This window comes from Mobula hypostoma, chromosome 6 (assembly GCF_963921235.1).
Source record: "Mobula hypostoma chromosome 6, sMobHyp1.1, whole genome shotgun sequence".
Taxonomy (NCBI): domain Eukaryota; kingdom Metazoa; phylum Chordata; class Chondrichthyes; order Myliobatiformes; family Myliobatidae; genus Mobula; species Mobula hypostoma.
Genome location: NC_086102.1, coordinates 127,560,613 through 127,579,897, shown reverse-complemented (window position 1 = coordinate 127,579,897; position 19,285 = coordinate 127,560,613). Strand labels below are relative to the sequence as shown.

The following is a 19,285-nucleotide window of genomic DNA, read 5'->3' as shown; positions in this document are numbered from 1 at the left end:
TAATTCTGCTCACACCATGTGACAAAGTTTCCTACCGTAGCCCTGTACTCAACCTCATCTCCCTTTCTGATGCATCCAACTATGGCAGAGTCATCCGAAAACTTCTGAAGATAGACAATAGGTGCAGAAGTAGACCATTCGGCCCTTTGAGCCTGCACCACCATTCTGAGATCATGGCTGATCATCTACTATCAATACCCAGTTCCTGCCTTGTCCTCATAACCCTTGATTCCCCTATCCATAAGATACCTATCTAGCTCCTTCTTGAAAGCATCCAGAGAATTAGCCTCCACTGCCTTCTGAGGCAGTGCGTTCCACACCTCCACAACTCTCTGGGAGAAGAAGTTCCTCCTCAACTCTGTCCTAAATGACCTACCTCTTATTCTTAAACCATGCCCTCTGGTACTGAACTCTCCCAGCATCTGGAACATATTTCCTGCCTCTTATCTTGTCCAATCCCTTAATAATCTTATATGTCTCATTCAGATCCCCCCTCAATCTCCTTAAATCCAGCGTGTACAAGCCTAGTCTCTCTAACCTCTCTACGTAAGACAGTCCAGACATCCCAGGAATTAACTAGTGAACCTACGCTGCACCTCCTCCACAGCCAGGATGTCCTTCCTTAACCCTGGAGACCAAAACTACACACAATACTCCAGGTGTGGTCTCACCAGGGCCCCGTACAAATGCAAAAGGATTTCCTTGCTCGTATACTCAATTCCCTTTATAATAAAGGCCAACGTTCCATTAGCCTTCTTCACTGCCTGCTGCACTTGCTCATTCACCTTCAGAGACTGATGAACAAGTACTCCTAGATCTCTTTGTATTTCTCCCTTACCTAACTCCACACCGTTCAGATAATAATCTGCCTTCCTGTTCTTGCTCCCAAAGTGAATAACCTCACACTTGTTCACATTAACGCCATCTGCCAAGTTTCTGCCCACTCACCCAGCCTATCCAAGTCACCTTGAATTCTCCTAACATCCTCATCACATGTCACACTGTCACCCAGCTTAGTATCATCAGCAAACTTGCTGATGTTACTCACAATGCCTTCCTCTAAATCATTGACGTAACTTCAAAATGACAAGACTCTGTGTAGTAGTTGAAGTCCGAGCTGTAAATGGTGAAGAGAAAGGGAGACAAGACAGTCCCCTGTGGAGCCCCAGTGCTGCTGATCACTCTGTTGGACGCACAGTGTTGCAAGCACACGTACTGTGGTCTGCCAGTCAGGTAATCAAGAATCCATGATACCAGGGAGGCATCCACCTGCATCGCTGTCAGCTTCTCCCCCAGCAGAGCAGGGTGGATGGTGTTGACCGCACTGGAGAAGTCAAAAAACATGACCCTCACAGTGCTCGCTGGCTTGTCCAGGTGGGCATAGACACGGTTCAGCAGGTAGACGATGGCATCCTCAACTCCTAGTCGAGGCTGGTAGGCAAAGTGGAGGGGATCTAAGTGTGGCCTGACCATAGGCCGGAGCAGCTCCAGAACAAGTCTGTCCAGGGTCTTCATGATGTGGGAGGTCAATGCCACCAGTCTGTAATCATTGAGGCCACTGGGGCGCGGCGTCTTCAGCACAGGGACAAGGTGCAGGACGTTTTCCACAGTACAGGAACCCTCCAGAGCCTCAGGCTCAGGTTGAATACATGGCGAAGTACTCCACATAGCTGAGGGACACAGGCTTTGAGCACCCTGGTACTGACACCATCCGGTCCTGCAGCCTTGCTTGGGTTGAGACGTTTCAGCTGTCTTCTCACCTGTTCAGCCGTGAAGTACAGTGAAGCCCTGTTATAACACGATTGTTTGGATCCATAAAATGTCATCGTGAAAAAAGCGGGGTCCCATTAAATCAGGGTTGTTGTTACTGTAGAAATTAAAACATAAATTAATTTTTAGTAAAGCTTTTTGATACACAAAACAACAAATAAAAACATTCGGGAATATTAGCAATCATCATGTATAGTTTATTTCTTAAAAAAGTGATCACGTGTTTCTTGCTTGAACGTAGCATGTCGCTGGCTGCGAGGGAAATCTAGAATGTTTCTGAGTTGGAGGTTTTTTATGTGGTCCACCTCCTGGGTCTCCAGCTATTGAAGGCTAGCCTTGAGGTGTTCAATGGCTTCAGACACTTTTGGGGGTGGGGGCTGGAGAAGTGTCGATTCCGGTATCCCAACGTCTGTGCAACGTGAGTTTGACTTTTAGTCTTGATCATGTCAAGTGCGTGAAGCTTATCTTTCACAGAAAAAGATTTTCTTTTTCTAGCAGTTTGTTCCATTTTGAGCAAAAAAAAATGTCCAATGACTCTCACAAAATGCTGGTGGAACACAGCAGGCCAGACAGCATCTGGTCAAGACCCCTCATCAGGACTAACGGAAAAAAGAGGTAGTAAGAGATTTGAAAGTGGGAGGGGAAGGGAGAGACCCAAAATGATAGGAGAAGGCAGGAGGGGGAGGGTTGAAGCCAAGAGCTGGGAAGTTGATTGGCAAAAGGGATACAAGGCTGGAGAAGGGGGAGTATGGATTGACATGGACATGGGGTCCAATGACTCATCGCATTATATCTGAATTCTCGTTAAATCGGGGTGTGTAAAATCGGGGTTTCACTGTAGCAAGCAGCACACTAGTTTCAGTTTCTCTCTGAATTAAAAATAGAGCTTACAACTGTGTTGTAGTTGCTCTTCTAGTATAGTCTCATTCTGTTTAGCCCAGTATACAATTTTTATTGTGGTTTTGAAATTCTGCTGCACTATGGATAACTTTACAGATTAAACAAAACAATTTCTTGCCATACAAATTGTTTAGAGGACAGACTGTGGGAATGTATTATATTCAGCATTGTAGACATCAAGAACAAAAATTTGAATTGTTCTTTATAATGTAAGACATTTCAAGGCTTTTTAAGGGAGAGTTGTTGAATAAAATTTGCGACTGAGGCACATGAAGAAACAACGTGATTGGATTCCCAAAAGCTCGAGGCAGAGTCCCCTTTGGTTTTTCTCAGAAGCATGAAGGAGTGGATGGGGTTCAAGAGAGGGAAGAATGAGTTTGCTCAAGGATTTAAACACAGTGGGAGCTTAAAATTACTACAACAGAGCGCAGTGTACATAAACAAGCATTGGCCTGATTAAGTCACGGTGCAAGTTAGAATATGGATAACAATTTTGAATGAAGCAAATTCTGGAGGATATTAAGTGCTGGAATAACTTATTGTAGGAATAATTGACTCAAAATAATGGTGGAATACAATGAGTATTTTGACACAATCTATGCAGATGATAGAAATGGAGATCTTGGTGATGAGTAGCACTAAGAATCTGAACGATCTAATTCAATGATAGTGGTTAGTGTATTCACTGACTAAGGCAGAACATGGTTCAGATCAAATGTTAGGAATAATTTGAGAAAGGTAAAGGAGGGTGGTGAGAATTGATTGATTTCTTTGAAAATCAATCAGTTAGTCAAAAAGGATTAAGGCAGTGCCTGTGTGGCAATAAATTAGTTTGAAAGGAAGATAGGATCAGAAAAGTGGAGAAAGGAGGATCAAGGTATGTATCCAGGTGTTGTCTGTGCAATGTCATATTTCAAAGGGAGGTGAAACACTTCGGGGGAAAGGATGAACAGATAACCACAGATCAGGACAACTCTGAAAGAGACTGAGAAGAGAATTAGAACACTCCTGTCTGAATATGGTTCTGAATGTAGATGTAATGGTGATTTGAGGAGTGCTAGGTATCTTGGAAGTAGCTGTAATCATGGGTCAATCTTTGGGGGGAATGGGGGTGGTAAATGAATATCAACTAGGATCTACCCGGAATAAGTTGAAGCCGGAGTCAGTTGGTAAGAAAAATGATCTGGGCTAGTAGCGAGTTTTGGTTGAAGTTTGATAAATACAAAGAATAAAGTTAAACAAAGTAAAAGAAGCCTCTGGAAATTGTGAGGAGAGCAAAGTTTCAACTAGGTAGGCATGCCTGGGGAAAAATTGTCAATTAAGGAGTACATAAGGGTAATACATGTATTTAGTTATTTTAAAGTAGGAAGTGTTAGAAAATGAGCAGCATCTATGAATGAAGACAGTAATGGTTTACATTGAAACTCTTCGGTAACTACAAAAGAAAGTTGTGAAGTAATGCAGAAGTAGGAAAAGGCTGAGGAGGTAAAATAAGTGAATTAACTGTAAACTGTACAGAATAAACCAAGGTATTCAGCAGTAGGGCCAATTTCAGAAACTCCAGTGCATTTCAGAGAGCAGCTGTCTGATTGTTGTTGTTCCATAATATTTTACTGAAGCCTCTGTTTTAGGTCAGTGGTTTGTTCGTCCTGTGTAGCTCCCAAAGCTTTAAGTTCTTTGTGAGCTTGAAAGTACAACAGTTAAGCAAAGACAAAAATCGCGCCATTGGTATTGTTGACTGTTGCTAAAATTAACAGGATAATAAACTAAGCTGTTTGTTTCCAATAAGTCACCATTGGAATGTATTAACATTGCATGTTGATTTTGAGTAATCTTATGCAGGGTTAATAAAAGATTGCCTCATTAAAGCAGATGTCTAAACCACAAATTCTAGACTCTGGTCTATACTGGGTGGATCATTAAGTTATATGACAGCAAAATATTATAACTGTAATCTTTACTTAAATTTTATCATCAGTTAATGGTGTTTAAAGTATAGAAAAAGATGTTGTAACTTTAACTCTGATAACATACATGTTAGACCTTGTCTTGTGGGTCCAGAGATGTTTAGCAGTTAATTATGGGTAGTAACGTAAACTGAAGAGCGTTGGGATTTTGTATTACAGCTAACCTATCTGGCCTTTAATCCTCATGTTGACTCAGTTATTCATTTTATCTTTTTAAAAAAATATACCCACATTCTTTAAAGTGCAACATGTGCAGCTGCTGCCTCACAGGACATGAAACTGTTCATCCTAGCCTCCAGAGCTGTGCCTGCAGAGTTTTAAACTTTCTCCCTGTGACCATGTGGGTTTCCTCCAGGTGTTTCGGTTTTCTCCTATATCTCAAAGACTTACAGGTCAGTAGGTTAATTGGCCACTGTAAATGGTTCCTAGTGTAGGTGAGCGTAGAATCTGGGAGAATAACAGATAACATTAATGTAGGTTGGGTGGTCAGTGTTCTGTGCAGGTATGGTGGGCAGAAGGTCCTGTTTCTATGCTGTATTTTTCTGTGATTCTATAACTTGTGGATTCCCAATCCATTCTAAATATTGCCATCTATCTGCTATGCATGAATGGGGATGATGGTTTAATCAGCCTACAACTCAAGTTTTAGGATTTGCGAGAAAAACAGAACATCTGGAGCAAACCCTTGAAGTCATAGGAAGAACATGGAAACTTCATGTAAACTGCACTCAAAGACAAGATTAAAGCTGGGTTGCTGGACGAGATAATAGCTCTACTAGCTGTACCATTGCACTAACCTTTTTTAAAATTCTCACACATTCCCATTAACTTTGTCCAGATTCTACCACTCATCTGCATACCTTGGATAATTTAAGACAGCTAATTAACCTAGCCAGCTGGATTTCTTTGGGATGTGGAAGAAACCTACATAGTTGCAGGGAGAATGTGCAAACCTCCACACAACACCACCCAAGGTCAGGATGAAAAGTTAGGCCTTAGTGCTATGAGAGAGCAGCTCTATTAACTGTGCTTCCCAGTGTCACTTTAGGTCTTGGACGTAATAGAACTCCCTTTGTAAACAAATTCCACCCCAGTATCAAATGTAATCAAATGTAATCACACTACTGCAGATCTCAAACTCTTGGAATTAGAACCGAGGATTAAACAATAAACTAATCTTGGCCTATTATGTAACTTTGTCTTTACATACACACCTCTTTCATGCTGATAGATATTTGATGATTCAAAATTTAAATGTCATATTATTTTGTAAAATGGCATAGGGCACTTCAAATTTCCAAATACAGATTAGACCAGAGTAAGGCACTTTTAAGAAAATACCAATGCACTGTTATGGACATACCATCGCGCTATTGCAAACAAACATCAATTCTAACTTTTTCTCAAATAATTTCATGCAATTTAATTAAAGACTGTATACTTGACTAGAAAACATCCACAACAGCCGAATTAATAAATTTGGCAGGTTTCAATTACTTTGATGCTTAACCAAAGTGGGTAATGGAATTAGCTTCCAGATTAACAATTATTTATTCAATGGGACAGCAAGTTCAAGGCAAAAAGTGGCCTTCTGTTACCACCTGCAGCTTGATATTCATGTGAGACCCTCCATTGGTTGAAGATCAGAGTGGTCAGCTATGTGCGGAACCAAAGGAAATGGGGGAGATCTTAAATAGGTTTTTTGTGTCTGTGTTTACTAAGGAAACTGGCATGAAGTCTATAGAATTGAGGGAAACAAGTAGTGAGATCATGGAAACTGTACAGATTGAAAAGGAGGAGGTGCTTGCTGACTTGAGGAAAATTGAAGTGGATAAATCCCCGGGACCTGACAGAGTGTCAGAGTGTTCCCTCAGACCTTGAAGGAGACTAGTGTTGAAATTGCGGGGACCCTGGCAGAAATATTTAAAATGTCGTTGTCTACGGGTGAAGTGCCGGAGGATTGGAGAGTGGCCCATGTTGTTCCGTTGTTTAAAAAAGGATCGAAAAGTAATCCGGGAAATTATAGGCCGGTGAGTTTAACGTCGGTAGTAGGTAAGTTATTGGAGGGAGTACTAAGAGACAGAATCTACAAGCATTTGGATAGACAGTGACTTATTAGGGAGAGTCAACATGGCTTTGTGCGTGGCAGGTCACGTTTGACCAATCTATTGGAGTTTTTCGAGGAGGTTACCAGGAAAGTGGATATTGTCTACATGGATTTCAGTAAGGCCTTTGACAAGGTCCCGCATGGGAGCTTAGTTAGGAAAATTCAGTCACTAGGTATACATGGAGAGGTGATAAATTGGATTAGACATTGGCTCAATGGAAGAAGCCAAAGAGTGGTAGTAGAGAATTGCTTCTCTGACTGGAGGCCTGTGACTAGTGGTGTGCCACAGGGATCAGTGCTGGGTCCATTGTTATTTGTCATCTATGTCAGTGATCTGGATGATAATGTGGTAAAGTGGATCAGCAAATTTGCTGATGATACAAAGATTGGAGGTGTAGTAGACAGTGAGGAAGGTTTTCAGAGCCTGCAGAGGGACTTAGACCAGCTGGAAAAATGGGCTGAAAAATGGTAGCTGGAGTTTAATACAGACAAGTGTGAGGTATTGCACGTTGGAAGGACAAACCAAAGTAGAACATACAGGGTTAATGGTAAGGCACTGAGGAGTGCAGTGGAACAGAGGGATCTGGGAATACAGATACAAAATTCCCTAAAAGTAGTGTCACAGGTAGATAGGGTTGTAAAGAGAGCTTTTGGTACATTGGCCTTTATTAATCAAAGTATTGACTATAAGAGCTGGAATGTTATGATGAGGTTGTATAAGGCATTGGTGAGGCCGAATCTGGAGTATTGTGTTCAGTTTTGGTCACCATCTCTGCCGAGCGCTTCGACCCCGCCCGCCGAGCAACAAGCAAAGCTGAGGACTCGGGGTCTTCCCCTCCAGAGATTTCAGATCACTCAGTGGCAGCGGCAGTGAAACAGGCGTTTCAGAAGTTTCGCCAGATGTTCCTCCGTGCTCTCACGTCTGCCTCCATCAAATCAGAATTGTGTACGGCACCCTACTTGACAGATAACAGATATTCATCACTGGAGTGGCTGCTGCGCGCTGCGTCGTGCCACCATCTTCTCCTTCTCCTTAGAGCACTCTGTTCAGCAATCTTCCTATTATTTGGCATGTTAACCTCTTTCTTTCTCAAAGGTGTTCTAATCTGGTAGTGGACCATCCTCCAGTTTTGTGGAATTCGACGCCAGCTCCATGAAATTCTGATCTTCTCTTGACAAACCAAGTTGTTCATCCTGACTGAATCAGGGAAGTCAGTCTTGAGCTGCCACTGCCAAAGCTCATCCGAGTTGAAAACGTGAGATCTTGTTCACTGTCAGCTCTGGTTTTGCACAGTCTCTTCTATCACCTTTTAGTGGTCCATTCACAATCCCAACCCAACATTGTTTAAATTGCGATTCACTTGCAGGGGCTCCAATGCTTTAGGAACATTTGTCCTTATCAGCAGCTCAATTTCTGAATCACTCTGGCAAACAGACATGTTTCATGCGAGACCATCCCTGGAGATCCCTCTGTCGTGGTATGTTCTATTTGTGGACAGGCATGCTTTCCTGCTTATAGATGTCAGGTAGTTCACAATAGTTTTCACTATCTAAGCCAGCCGCTTCCAATCCTGGAACAAAGTAGCTACTCATGATTTTCTCTTGAACCATGGTGTGTAAGAGAATGTGAGATCATTTTCCTGTGAGATTGAGCTTGTTTATGAGGCCCACTGTGCAGAACATTGGTGTACTACTTTGATCTAGGAAAGCATAAGTAACCACTATCTTGTTACTCTTCTTAGGCTTCACTTACACTGGAACTTCCTGCAACACAGATTCGAGCGCTAACTTTAGACACACTATTGTTTAGGTTCAAGTCATCCTGTGGGTCACCTGCTGTATGCTTAGTCAAAACGTGCTATGGAATTTGAGAAACATTATCTGATGGAAGATGAGAATTGTATTCACTTGTTGCAGCAAAATGCCCTTCAATATAACGTGTTTGGTTCAACCATTGTTTCACATTCCATACGAATGCACTGAAATGGTGATCAATGCTTGAGAAACGTCTATTTTGCCTTACCTTTTCAAGCTTGGGAAGTAACGAGATTAGCATGTGATGTTGCATAGCAACAACTTCAGAGATTAGTCAAATCCTCAAGACAAGATTGCATTTGTGAGGCATTTTCTTTAATTTTCAATTAAAGACTTCCAATCTGCGCCTTGTAAGGCATGAAAATGCTCGACGCAGGCCTCTCATTGTCTGAGTCGACGTTCCCTTCCCCCCCCTTTAATTTTCGTAAGATCATTAATTGATGGTATTAATCTTTTAATTTTGTTTATATTTGTTTCATACTCATTTTGAAGACTTAAAATTAGATTAGCCTTAGCTTCAGCTTTTATTTCTCTTTTGCAAGCCTCAACTGCTGGGTCTTTGGCGCCAATTCCATGCTTCAGTACACTCGATTTACCAACTATTTACTTTATCCCTCCCCCTCCTGGTTTCACATATCACCTTTTGTCTTTCTGTCTCACTTCCCCCTCTTTCTTGGCCTGAAATGTTGACTGTACTTTTTTTCCATAGATGCTGCCTGGCCTGCTGAGTTCCTCCAGCATTCTGTGTGTGTTATTTTCTCTAGTTATGCGGTTGTTTACTTGCGCAAGCTGCGCCAGTTTCAATGTATCGTTGTAAGTGTTGAGATTCCAGTTCGAAGTCCGAGGCAGTCCTTTGCCATAGACTGGTGTTCATTTGGTATAACTTTTCTTTTGTTGATAAAATATAGCGGTTACTTTAAAACAAACCAAAACCACCGAGAGCAAGCTTTCAAATAACAAAGTTCCAAATTCGGAGAAAATACTTTCAATCCTTTGTTACAAATCCAGCAAAGAACAATCCTGTAGTGATTTTTTTTTTAGATAAACTGACAAAACTAAATTAGCAGTATAGCATTCAAATTAGCGAAGGAAAGAAGTTAGCGCTCAAACTATCTTATTTAAGCGAAGTTAGCATTCCAATAATGTCTCAGTTAACGTAACTATGCATTCTAATAATGATCGAATAATAGTGGTCAACAAAAATATAATTTTCCATGGCTTATCCCCCTCAACTAGAATAAACTAAACTAGCTAAATGTGAATACATAACTGTGCTCTTGTTTTTACCACACCCCAACCCACGTGAGAGATTACCATAATAAACGTGCCACAAAATACAATACAGACAGAAAGTAGATGCATGGCTCCTAAAGAAACCCAACTGAAAAATGACAACTGTTTAGACCTACAGCATTTACTATTCATGTGAAATGGTAGTTAAAACAAACACTCAAACTCAGAAAATGTTACATTTTCAACACAACCCATACCGAACCTGAAAATATAAGATCTTCTATTGACTCCCCTGGACAAGTCCTGGATGTCAGTTATGGGACTTCCTACCTATTGACGTACAGGTGGTTGACAGTAAAGCTAATCGCCTGTTGAAAGAGGAGAAAAGAATTGCAAGTCACAATGGGAAAATAACTTTGTGTTATTTACTTTTATTAATTTCACTTTTTAAAAAAAGTACAGGTATCAATGGGGAACTCTTGGTGGTTAATCTAGTTTTATTTGCACTCTGCATGCAATGCTGTTGGTGGTAATCCCATTCAATGTGGTTTCACTAACCTTTTTATCTTCTCTGTATTACTCTTTCTTTCTTTGCATCTGTATCTTTCTTTGGTTTACCAACCCCTCTCCTTCAGCTTTCTTCGAAAAGGAAGAGAGTTCCTCGTTGCTCCCAATGTCTTGCAGTTGTCCTCAAGGTAACTGAAACTTCCTTTGAGCCATACATAGTTTGATACAATAGTTAAATGCCAAAAGGTGTGAACTATCATTGAGGATCTGTAAATAATTTCTACTATGTCATCAAATTTAGCCTTTAATCTTTCCATTGCACTTAAAATGTTGTAGGTTCAAATGGCTGCTGTTTTCCAATTGCTTTGTTTGTTTAATTACAAGAGCAATTACTTTCATTCTACTGTGAACAGGTATTTCATTCCTTTGAAATATTGTTTGGTTTTAAAAATAATCCTGAGTAGGAGTACCCTTCTGCTTTGGAATCAATTGCATTTTACTTAGCCTATGATTTTGCCATATTCCCCCATTTGTATGATTTATATTTTCATATATTTGATTTATAGTGCATTGTGAAATTGAGAATTAGGAGATGAAAATATCACATTATTAAAGATCCTTAATCTAAAGTGCTTCATTCTTGTATATTTTTAACTGGCCATTGTTTTGGGCATTTTCCTTCCTCAATTTTTTGTGATGATGGAGCCATGTTGGGCTTGCGATTTGCTGAACATCTACGCTCTGTCCGCCAGAGAAAGCAGGATCTCCCAGTGGCCACACATTTTAATTCCACATCCCATTCCCATTCTGACATGTCTATCCACGGCCTCCTCTACTGTAAAGATGAAGCCACACTCAGGTTGGAGGAACAACACCTTATATTCCGTCTGGGTAGCCTCCAACCTGATGGCATGAACATTGACTTCTCTAACTTCCGCTAGGCCCCACCTCCCCCTCGTACCCCAGCTGTTACTCATTTTTATGCACACATTCTTTCTCTCACTCTCCTTTTTCTCCCTCTGTCCCTCTGAATATACCTCTTGCCCATCCTCTGGGTCACCCCCCCCCCGTCTTTCTTCCCGGACCTCCTGTCCCATGATCCTCTCGTATCCCCTTTTGCCTATCACCTGTCCAGCTCTCGGCTCTATCCCTCCCCCTCCTGTCTTCTCCTATCATTTTGCATCTCCCCCTCCCCCTCCAGCTTTCAAATCCCTTACTCACTCTTCCTTCAGTTAGTCCTGACGAAGGGTCTCGGCCTGAAACGTTGACTGCGCCTCTTCCTATAGATGCTGCTTGGCCTGCTGCGTTCACCAGCAACTTTGATATATGTTGCGATTGATTTTTCTTTGTTTTCTGAAGATAGCAAAATGATAGACCAATGGATTTAGGTTTTAACTCATATTGGTGACACATGCTATTAGACTTGTAATGAGGAATTGGTGCAAGATTTGCTGGAAAAATAATGGGATAACCTTTGAGGGTCTACTGGACAATGTAAGAAAAAGCATCCTGGTTGGATAGAACTGTTCTGGAATAAGCTTTTTTTAAAGAAAAAATCTGATGTTTCATAAGTTAAAACAACTTCTCCTTTCCTCTCCCCTCCTCTCAGTAATGGTGCCAGAGGCCCCGCTTATGTCAGCGGAGTAGCGGCATAACCAACTTGTATTTATGATATATTGAAACCAAGTTATGACACAAGCACAAATTCTGAAATGTGACTTGAATGTTGCAATAAGTGACAAAAACTTGATTTTTGAGAAGGGGGAATAAAACAGTAGAAAAATTCAGGGAAGAACTTTAGGAGATTTAGAACTTTGGTAGCTAAAAGAGCTAAAGCAATGATAGAACAAGGAAAATCAAAGATGTGTAGGTGACTGAATTTAAGAGGATAGAATCTTGTCCTGAGCTGATAGGTTACAGAAACAGTGAGGGAAAAGCACATAGAGAAAGTTGAAGGTAGGAATATGTATTTTTAAACTGAGTCTTGCCAGATTCAGGTCCATTGAAGATCAGAAAGCATGGATAAGGGAAGTTCCTTTAGCCAGAGAGTGGTGAATTTGTGGAATTTATTTACCACAGGCAGCTGTGGAGGTCAGGTCATTGGGTGTATTCAAGGCAGAGCTTGATAGGTTCTTGATTGGCCACAGCATCAAAGGTTACAGGGAGAAGGCTCAGGAGTGGGGCTGAGGAGGGGAGAAAAAAGGATAAGCCATGATTGAATGACGGAGCAGACTCGATGGGCCAAATGGCCTAATTCTGCTCCTATGTCTTATGGTTTTATAATGTGTGACAGAATCTGGGCAACTTCATTGGCTTAATGATTCCAATTTTAATTATATAAAATCACCATGTTCAGATCAGTTAATGGCATGAAATTCATACCTTTGCCATGCACAGACTTCTGTTGTTTACACTTTGCTTTAATGACTAAACAGAATCTAAATTGGACCAAAAAGAAGACAGCTATATTAAGTACAACTTAAACAGTGATTGTCACAAAGATACTAAACCCACGCATATCACTCTATCACATATCTGTTCTTGTATCTTGGGGATCTTTGGTATATATTCCTATGTTCCTCTAATCCTCTGCAGTTCTCGTATAATGTCTATTCCCTTTCCTTGTTTACTTTTCCAAAGGTTACAGAGCTGCACTTTATTTCCTCCTAAAGAGGAAATTTCCTCCTAATCTAATTTTAACAAGCCCTTGGAGCAGCTTTTTAACCATGTCCAGGCCAAGCAATTGTGTACATTTAAAGTGGAAATTCTTGATTAGTAAGGGTGCCAAAGATTATGGGGAGAAGGCTGGAGAATGAGGGAAAATAAATCAGTTCATGTTCTAATGACAGAGCAGACTTGATGGGCTGAATGTTCTAATTCTCTTCCTATGACTTGTGGTCTTATACTGAACATTTTAATGCATCCCAAGTCAAGTATCCATTTGAAGGTTGGTATTTAAGACGTACATTATTCTTGAAAAGAGAAATAACAAGCTTTAGCTCTCCTCAACTGATATTGAAATGGGTCTCTCTCAGCTGGAGCAGATACATTATATAAGTGTTGAGGAGTGAGGCATGCAGCCCAGACAATCCTGACCCTTGGTGTAATTTTCTTACTTTAATTATTTTTTAATCAATAAAAGATACAGAAAAAATAGTGAATGAGAAACTGTTTTCATTGATAGGATAATATTAAATAGGAGACTCAAATTTAAGAGCTTAATCAGGCATTTATTTCAATTGCTCGAGTTTTGCTTTTAGGGAAAGATGTTCACAGGTTTTGAAGTAGTTTTAAGTTAAATAAACTTGAATGTTACAGATCTTACAGGGTTTTGACCCATGTTAATGACCCTTTAAATTTCAATCTTTATCCCAGTTCTCAGTTCTGAAAGGGTGGATCAGATGACAAGAACGTACAATGACATTGATATGGTCACACACTTGCTGGCTGAGGTAAGACATTTAAGTTTACTTTTCATAACTTGCAGCTAAATTAGATTTAAAAAAGATAAAAAGATTAGAACTTGGTTAACATCAATAACATTTAGCAGGCCAGCAGAGTTCTGCTGTATTGAAGTTGCAGTGCTACATCGATGGGGAGCTAAAGCAAGAACTGCTTCCCAGTTAATATTACACACTTAAGTGCAGTTATTATGACATGTTCACAAATCAAATCATACAGAAAATCATACCTGGGCCATTACCTTTAAAGCACTTGTAGTCCCATTCACTCACTTTCTCTATAGTCTTCGAGTCTGAATGAGTACACCACAGTTGTCACTGACTTCATTAAAACCTGTGTGGATGAGTGTGTGCCTGTGAGAACATAATGTACATACCTCAGTCAAAAGCCATGGATGAGCCAAGAGTTTTGTAGGCTTCTGAGGGCTAGATCTGTGGCATTCAAATCTGATGATCCAGGACTGTATAAAGGCCAGGTGTGATTTATGGAGGGCTACTCAAGAGCAAAGAAACAATTCCAAACAAGGTTGGAGGTGGAATCAGATGCACATCAATTTCCTACAAAGTGAAACCTGACATCATGAATGGCAGTGATGCTTCACTTCCAGATGTGCTCAATACCTTTTATGCACGCTTTGGAAGGGAGAATAAAACTATAGCTATAAGGATACCTGGGCCTTTGTACCTCCCTCTGGATCTAATCCTCGACTTCCTCACCAAATAACCACATTCTGTGCAGATCGAAAATAACATTTCCACCTTGCTGTAATCAGTTAGCATACCTCAAGGATGTGTGCTTAGCCCACTGCTCTATTCTCTGTACACCCATGACTGTGTGGCTAGGCACAGATCAAGTACCATCTACAAGTTTGCTGATGACACAACTGTTGTTGGCAGTATTTCAGATGGTAACGAGAGGGTGTACAGGAGCGAGATATATCAGGTAGTTGAGTGGTGTCGCAGCAACAACCTTGCACTCAATGTCAGTAAGACCAAAGAACTGATTGTGGACTTCAGAAAGGATAAAATGAGGGAACACATACCAATTCTCATAGAAAGTTCAGTGGAAAGAATGAGCAATTTCAAGTTCCTGGGTGTCAACTTCTCTGGGGATCTAACCTGGGCCCGATATATTGATGCTGTTATAAAGAAGGCACAACTGTGGCTAAATTTCATTTGAAGTTTGAGTAAGCTTGGTATGTCACCAAAGACGCCGCTCAAAAATTTCTACAGATGTACCATGGAGAAGGCTAACTGGCTGCATCATTTTATTTTGGAAGCAACCTTCTTTTAAATCACTCTTATTCGAGCTGCTGTTGATTTTAGACTAGTCCATTATAAATGAAAAATATGGGAGTTGTTATTCAAAAGGTTAGAACCAACTTACAGATGTGCTTGTTTCTTAATCTTACAGAATTCATTCGAACACCTACTGGCTGTTGATGGAGTAGCAGCATTTTTATAATTGCTCTTGACTCTACTTAATTTACTGTTTCCAACTTGTTTTGAAAACTTACTTTTAAATGCATTATTGATTTACGATGAGTCATGCCAAAGCTACTAAAGAAGAAGAGGATCCTCCTGTAACTTTGGAATCTATAATGGAGACACTTCAGAAGCATAAAAATGAGCTATCAGAGGCGTTCCGATAACTCAGCACTGAATTTAAATGAATAGGTGTAAAATTGGATGCTATTCAAAAAACTAAGTGAACACGATAAACGGATAAAAGAGAATGAAGAAACTTTGTTGGGTGCGAAGATTGATGACCTGGAAAAGATCGGTGATAAACAGTCAAAGGTTAATGAAACATTAAGACAGATTATTGACTTAGAAAGTAGAAGCAGAAGAAATAATTTATGTATTCTGGGTTTTAAAGAGTCAATGGAAGGCAATCAGCCTTCGGAATTTTTTGCAAACCTTTTGGCTAATTTATTTCCGAATATTTTAAAATCTCCACCTAAAATAGACCGAGCTCATAGATTGCCAGTACCAAGACCTCCCCCAGGAGAACGACCTCGTTCAGTGACAATTTGTCTTCACAACTTTCAAACAAAGGAACTTTTAATTCATGAATCTCATCGGAAAGGTATGATTGATTATGAAGGCCAGAAGATCAGAATTGTGGAGGATTTTTCACTTGAGGTGTTGAGTGAATGCTTCAAGTTTAAATAAAGTTATGTTGAGTTGTATAATAAAGGTTTTAAACCCTCTCTTCGTTACCCCGCTTGTCTTAGAATCATTTTGAAAAATGGCTCTCGGAAATGGTTCCGTTCGACTCAAGAGGTGCACGATTTCTTAACTTCCGAATCAGTATCAGAAGTTTAACTGTTCAATAATTCCCTATATAAGTCGATGTTGCGTCTGCCTGATGGATCCTTTTTTTTTTAGAATTAGCAGTCTAATTGTTCATTACTTTCTTTTATGGACTTTTTTTTACTTTTGGTATACCTTCGTATCTTAATTTTTTTTATACTTTTATTTTTTTTCTTAGAAAATTAAGGACTTAACATTAGTAAGTTTTCATTGAGTTAATTCTTTCCAAATCAATATGTTCTGATTTTTCTTAGTTCTTTTTAATATTTTATTCTATATTTGTTCATGAGGTTTTTTTAATATGTTTAATTTTGCTCTGTTTCTTGTGTCTTGTTAGAATACAGTTAGCCAAGAAAATCTTTTGGAGCTTAGCCGGTAGATTGTTTTGGGCTAGTAATGTTGGTAGGTTTAGCTGTCGACTGTCCTTTGGTCGACTTTCTCTGTTTGGGTGGGGAGTGGGTTTCTGCTTTTCTACCAGCTATTTGGTTCTCTTAGCTCATTTGTTGCTTGGTTACTATATCTTAAAGCTCATTGTTTGGTTTTAATATACATTCCAGGGGTTTTTATTCTAACCTCTCTTTTAAACAGTATTTAAAATGGACCGTACTATTCATTTACTTAGTTTTAATATGAAAGGATTAAACCATCCTGTGAAATGTAATAAGGTATTTAATTATATTAAGAAATTGAATGTCTCGATTTTTTTTTACAAGAAACACATGTTCGTAAATGTGATAATTTACATCTTTTCAGCCGTTGGAAGGACTTATTGTTTCATTCCTCCTTTCAGGCTAAGGCTAGAGCAGTTTCGATTCTTTTAGACAATTCAGTTTCTTTTGTTCAACATAATGTAGTGTCTGATACTAATGGGCGTTTTGTTACTGTGTGAAGGAAATTAGATAATAAATTTATGGTTTTTGCTAATTTGTATGCCCCGAATACAGATGATCCAGGTTTTTTTGAATGCTTTTTTTCACTTTTACCAGATTTAAGTCTGCATTCTCTAGTTCTAGGAGGAGACTTCAACTGTTGTTTAGACCCTGTTTTAGATTGCTCATCTTTTAAAAGATTGACTTTTAGTAGATGTGCCTCCTTTATCCAATCTTTTTTAATGAAATGTGATATTGTGGATGTTTGGCACTTTTTGCATCCGACAGATAGAGAGTACTCATTTTATTCTCATGTTCATCATACGTATTCCAGGATTGATTATTTTTTTGTTGATAGTCAATTGATTCCATTGGTTCGATCCTGTGAATATAAAGAAATTGCTATTTCAGATCATGCTCCTATGTTTTTATCTTTAAATCTTCCGGGTGTCTCCGGAATGAACAGATTCTGGCGTTTTAATCCAACTCTGTTATGTGATAAGGATTTAAAAAAATTTTTGGAGAGACAAATTACTCTTCTTTTTTGAAGAGAATACGCTAGAAGAGACTTCCAGCCTTATTTTATGGGATGCTTTTAAGGTTTATATTAGAGGACAAATTATTTCTTTTACCGCAAGTGTTAAGAGAAAAGCTAATAAGGAGAGAATTGAATTAGCCAATCAGTTGAAACAATTAGATCAAAAATATGCTTTGGCTCCAGATCCTGCTTTATGTAAAAGACGTGTTGAAATTAAGACTAAATACGATCTGCTTTTGACTTATCCAATTGAAACTCAACTTTTAAAAGATAAAAGTCAGTTTTATGTTCATGGAGATAAAACGGGTAAACTATTGGCTAACCAATTAAAGACCTTTATAGTTAAACACCAAATTAAAGAAATTTGTGAAGCTAATGGTGATAAAACATCTGATCATTTAGAAATAAATGATACTTTTAGAGAATTCTATTCTAAACTCTATAGTTCTGATCCTCCTAAAGATAATACATGTTTCCCCCCGCCATCCGAAGGTAGAGCGTTCCTATGAAATGGTTCATAAGCCGAAATGTCGTAAAGCAAAGAAGCAATTACCATTTATTTATATGGGAAAATATTGTGGGCGTTCACAGACCCAAAAATAACGTACCAAATCATGCCAAACAACACATAAAACCTAAAATAACGGTAACACATAGTAAAAGCAGGAATGATATGATAAATACACAGCCTATATAAGGTAGAAATACTTTTCCACAATCATTACTGAACTGTTCTCCGGAGCGAAAATCGCACGCAAACGCTGTCGGCAGAAACACGTGCAACCACTCTCCAGTACCCTTTAAGCTATGAAGCTGCCAAATCATACCAAATAACATGTAAAAATACACAGTCGATATAAAGTAGAGATAATGTATGTATAGTGTAGTATCACTTACTGGGATTGGGAAGACAGCGCAGAGCACCCGGATGATGGTGTGTTAGACTGAGTCGTCGCAGGTTGGCTGGTGTAGTGACCCCCACCCTCCAGGCCGTCAACCCGATACATTGCCGCGAAGCATGCAGGGGTCCAGCGGTAGCCGGGAGGCGTCCAGCACATTTTTAAGAAAAAAGCCGAAACAAACATGCTAATTAATTAGGTGCCACCCGTAATTGTCGGCCCAGATCAGTGCCGATTTCCGATTGCGTCGTCTCTGATCTGGGTTGACAATTACGTGTAGGCGGCACCTAATTTAGCATTTTTATTACGGCTTTTTACTAAAAGATGTGCTGTGTGCCTCCCGGCTACCTTTGCATTCTCCGCAAATCGGTATCTGTCCGTGGCCTGGGTGTTGGGGTGGTGGGACACTGGGGTGTCATCTCGTCGCCTGTTTCCATTAGAGCAGGCAGCTCATCTTCTTCTATCTCTGCCCGCCTCGATGTCGAAGGTCGAGGTTCGTAGTCTGCCGTGTTTGATGTGGAAGGCTTGCTTGACTGCTGAGCCTCGCGTATTTTTCTATCACACAGTTCTTTAATAAGGACTCAAACCATCCTGCAAATATCCCCTAAACCGACGTACCTTTTCAAAATTAAAGTCATACTTTATCATTGCAGCAAAAATCTCACGCAGTTGCTTCATGTTCAGTTCGCTACTGCATTCGGTTTTGATTGTTATCCTATTTTCTTCCAATTGCATCAGCTCTTCATCTGTCAGTTCTTGGTGAAGGGATGCCAAAACCTCTTCAACATCATGTTCGTCACCTTCCACAAGCCAAACTCACGTTGTCCTTACTTCGTTCACTACGATCGAAATGCTTAATTATGTCTAGTTTTACCGTAAGTGTAACACCCTAACGAGCTCTTT

General features: G+C 39.8%; 1 protein-coding gene across 6 annotated transcripts in view; it reads left to right on the top strand.

The window, feature by feature from the left end:
* The window catches only part of LOC134348378 (trafficking kinesin-binding protein 2-like), a 106,933-nt gene that overhangs the window by 38,324 nt on the left and 49,324 nt on the right, over positions 1 to 19,285 (top strand). For 5 of the 6 annotated variants that reach the window (XM_063051647.1, XM_063051651.1, XM_063051648.1 and 2 more), the window contains 2 exons: positions 10,428 to 10,487; positions 13,675 to 13,751. In XM_063051647.1, the coding sequence (XP_062907717.1) occupies positions 10,428 to 10,487; positions 13,675 to 13,751 (137 nt within the window). The remainder of the gene's footprint in view (positions 1 to 10,427; positions 10,488 to 13,674; positions 13,752 to 19,285) is intronic. The other variant, XM_063051652.1, reaches the window with a different exon arrangement.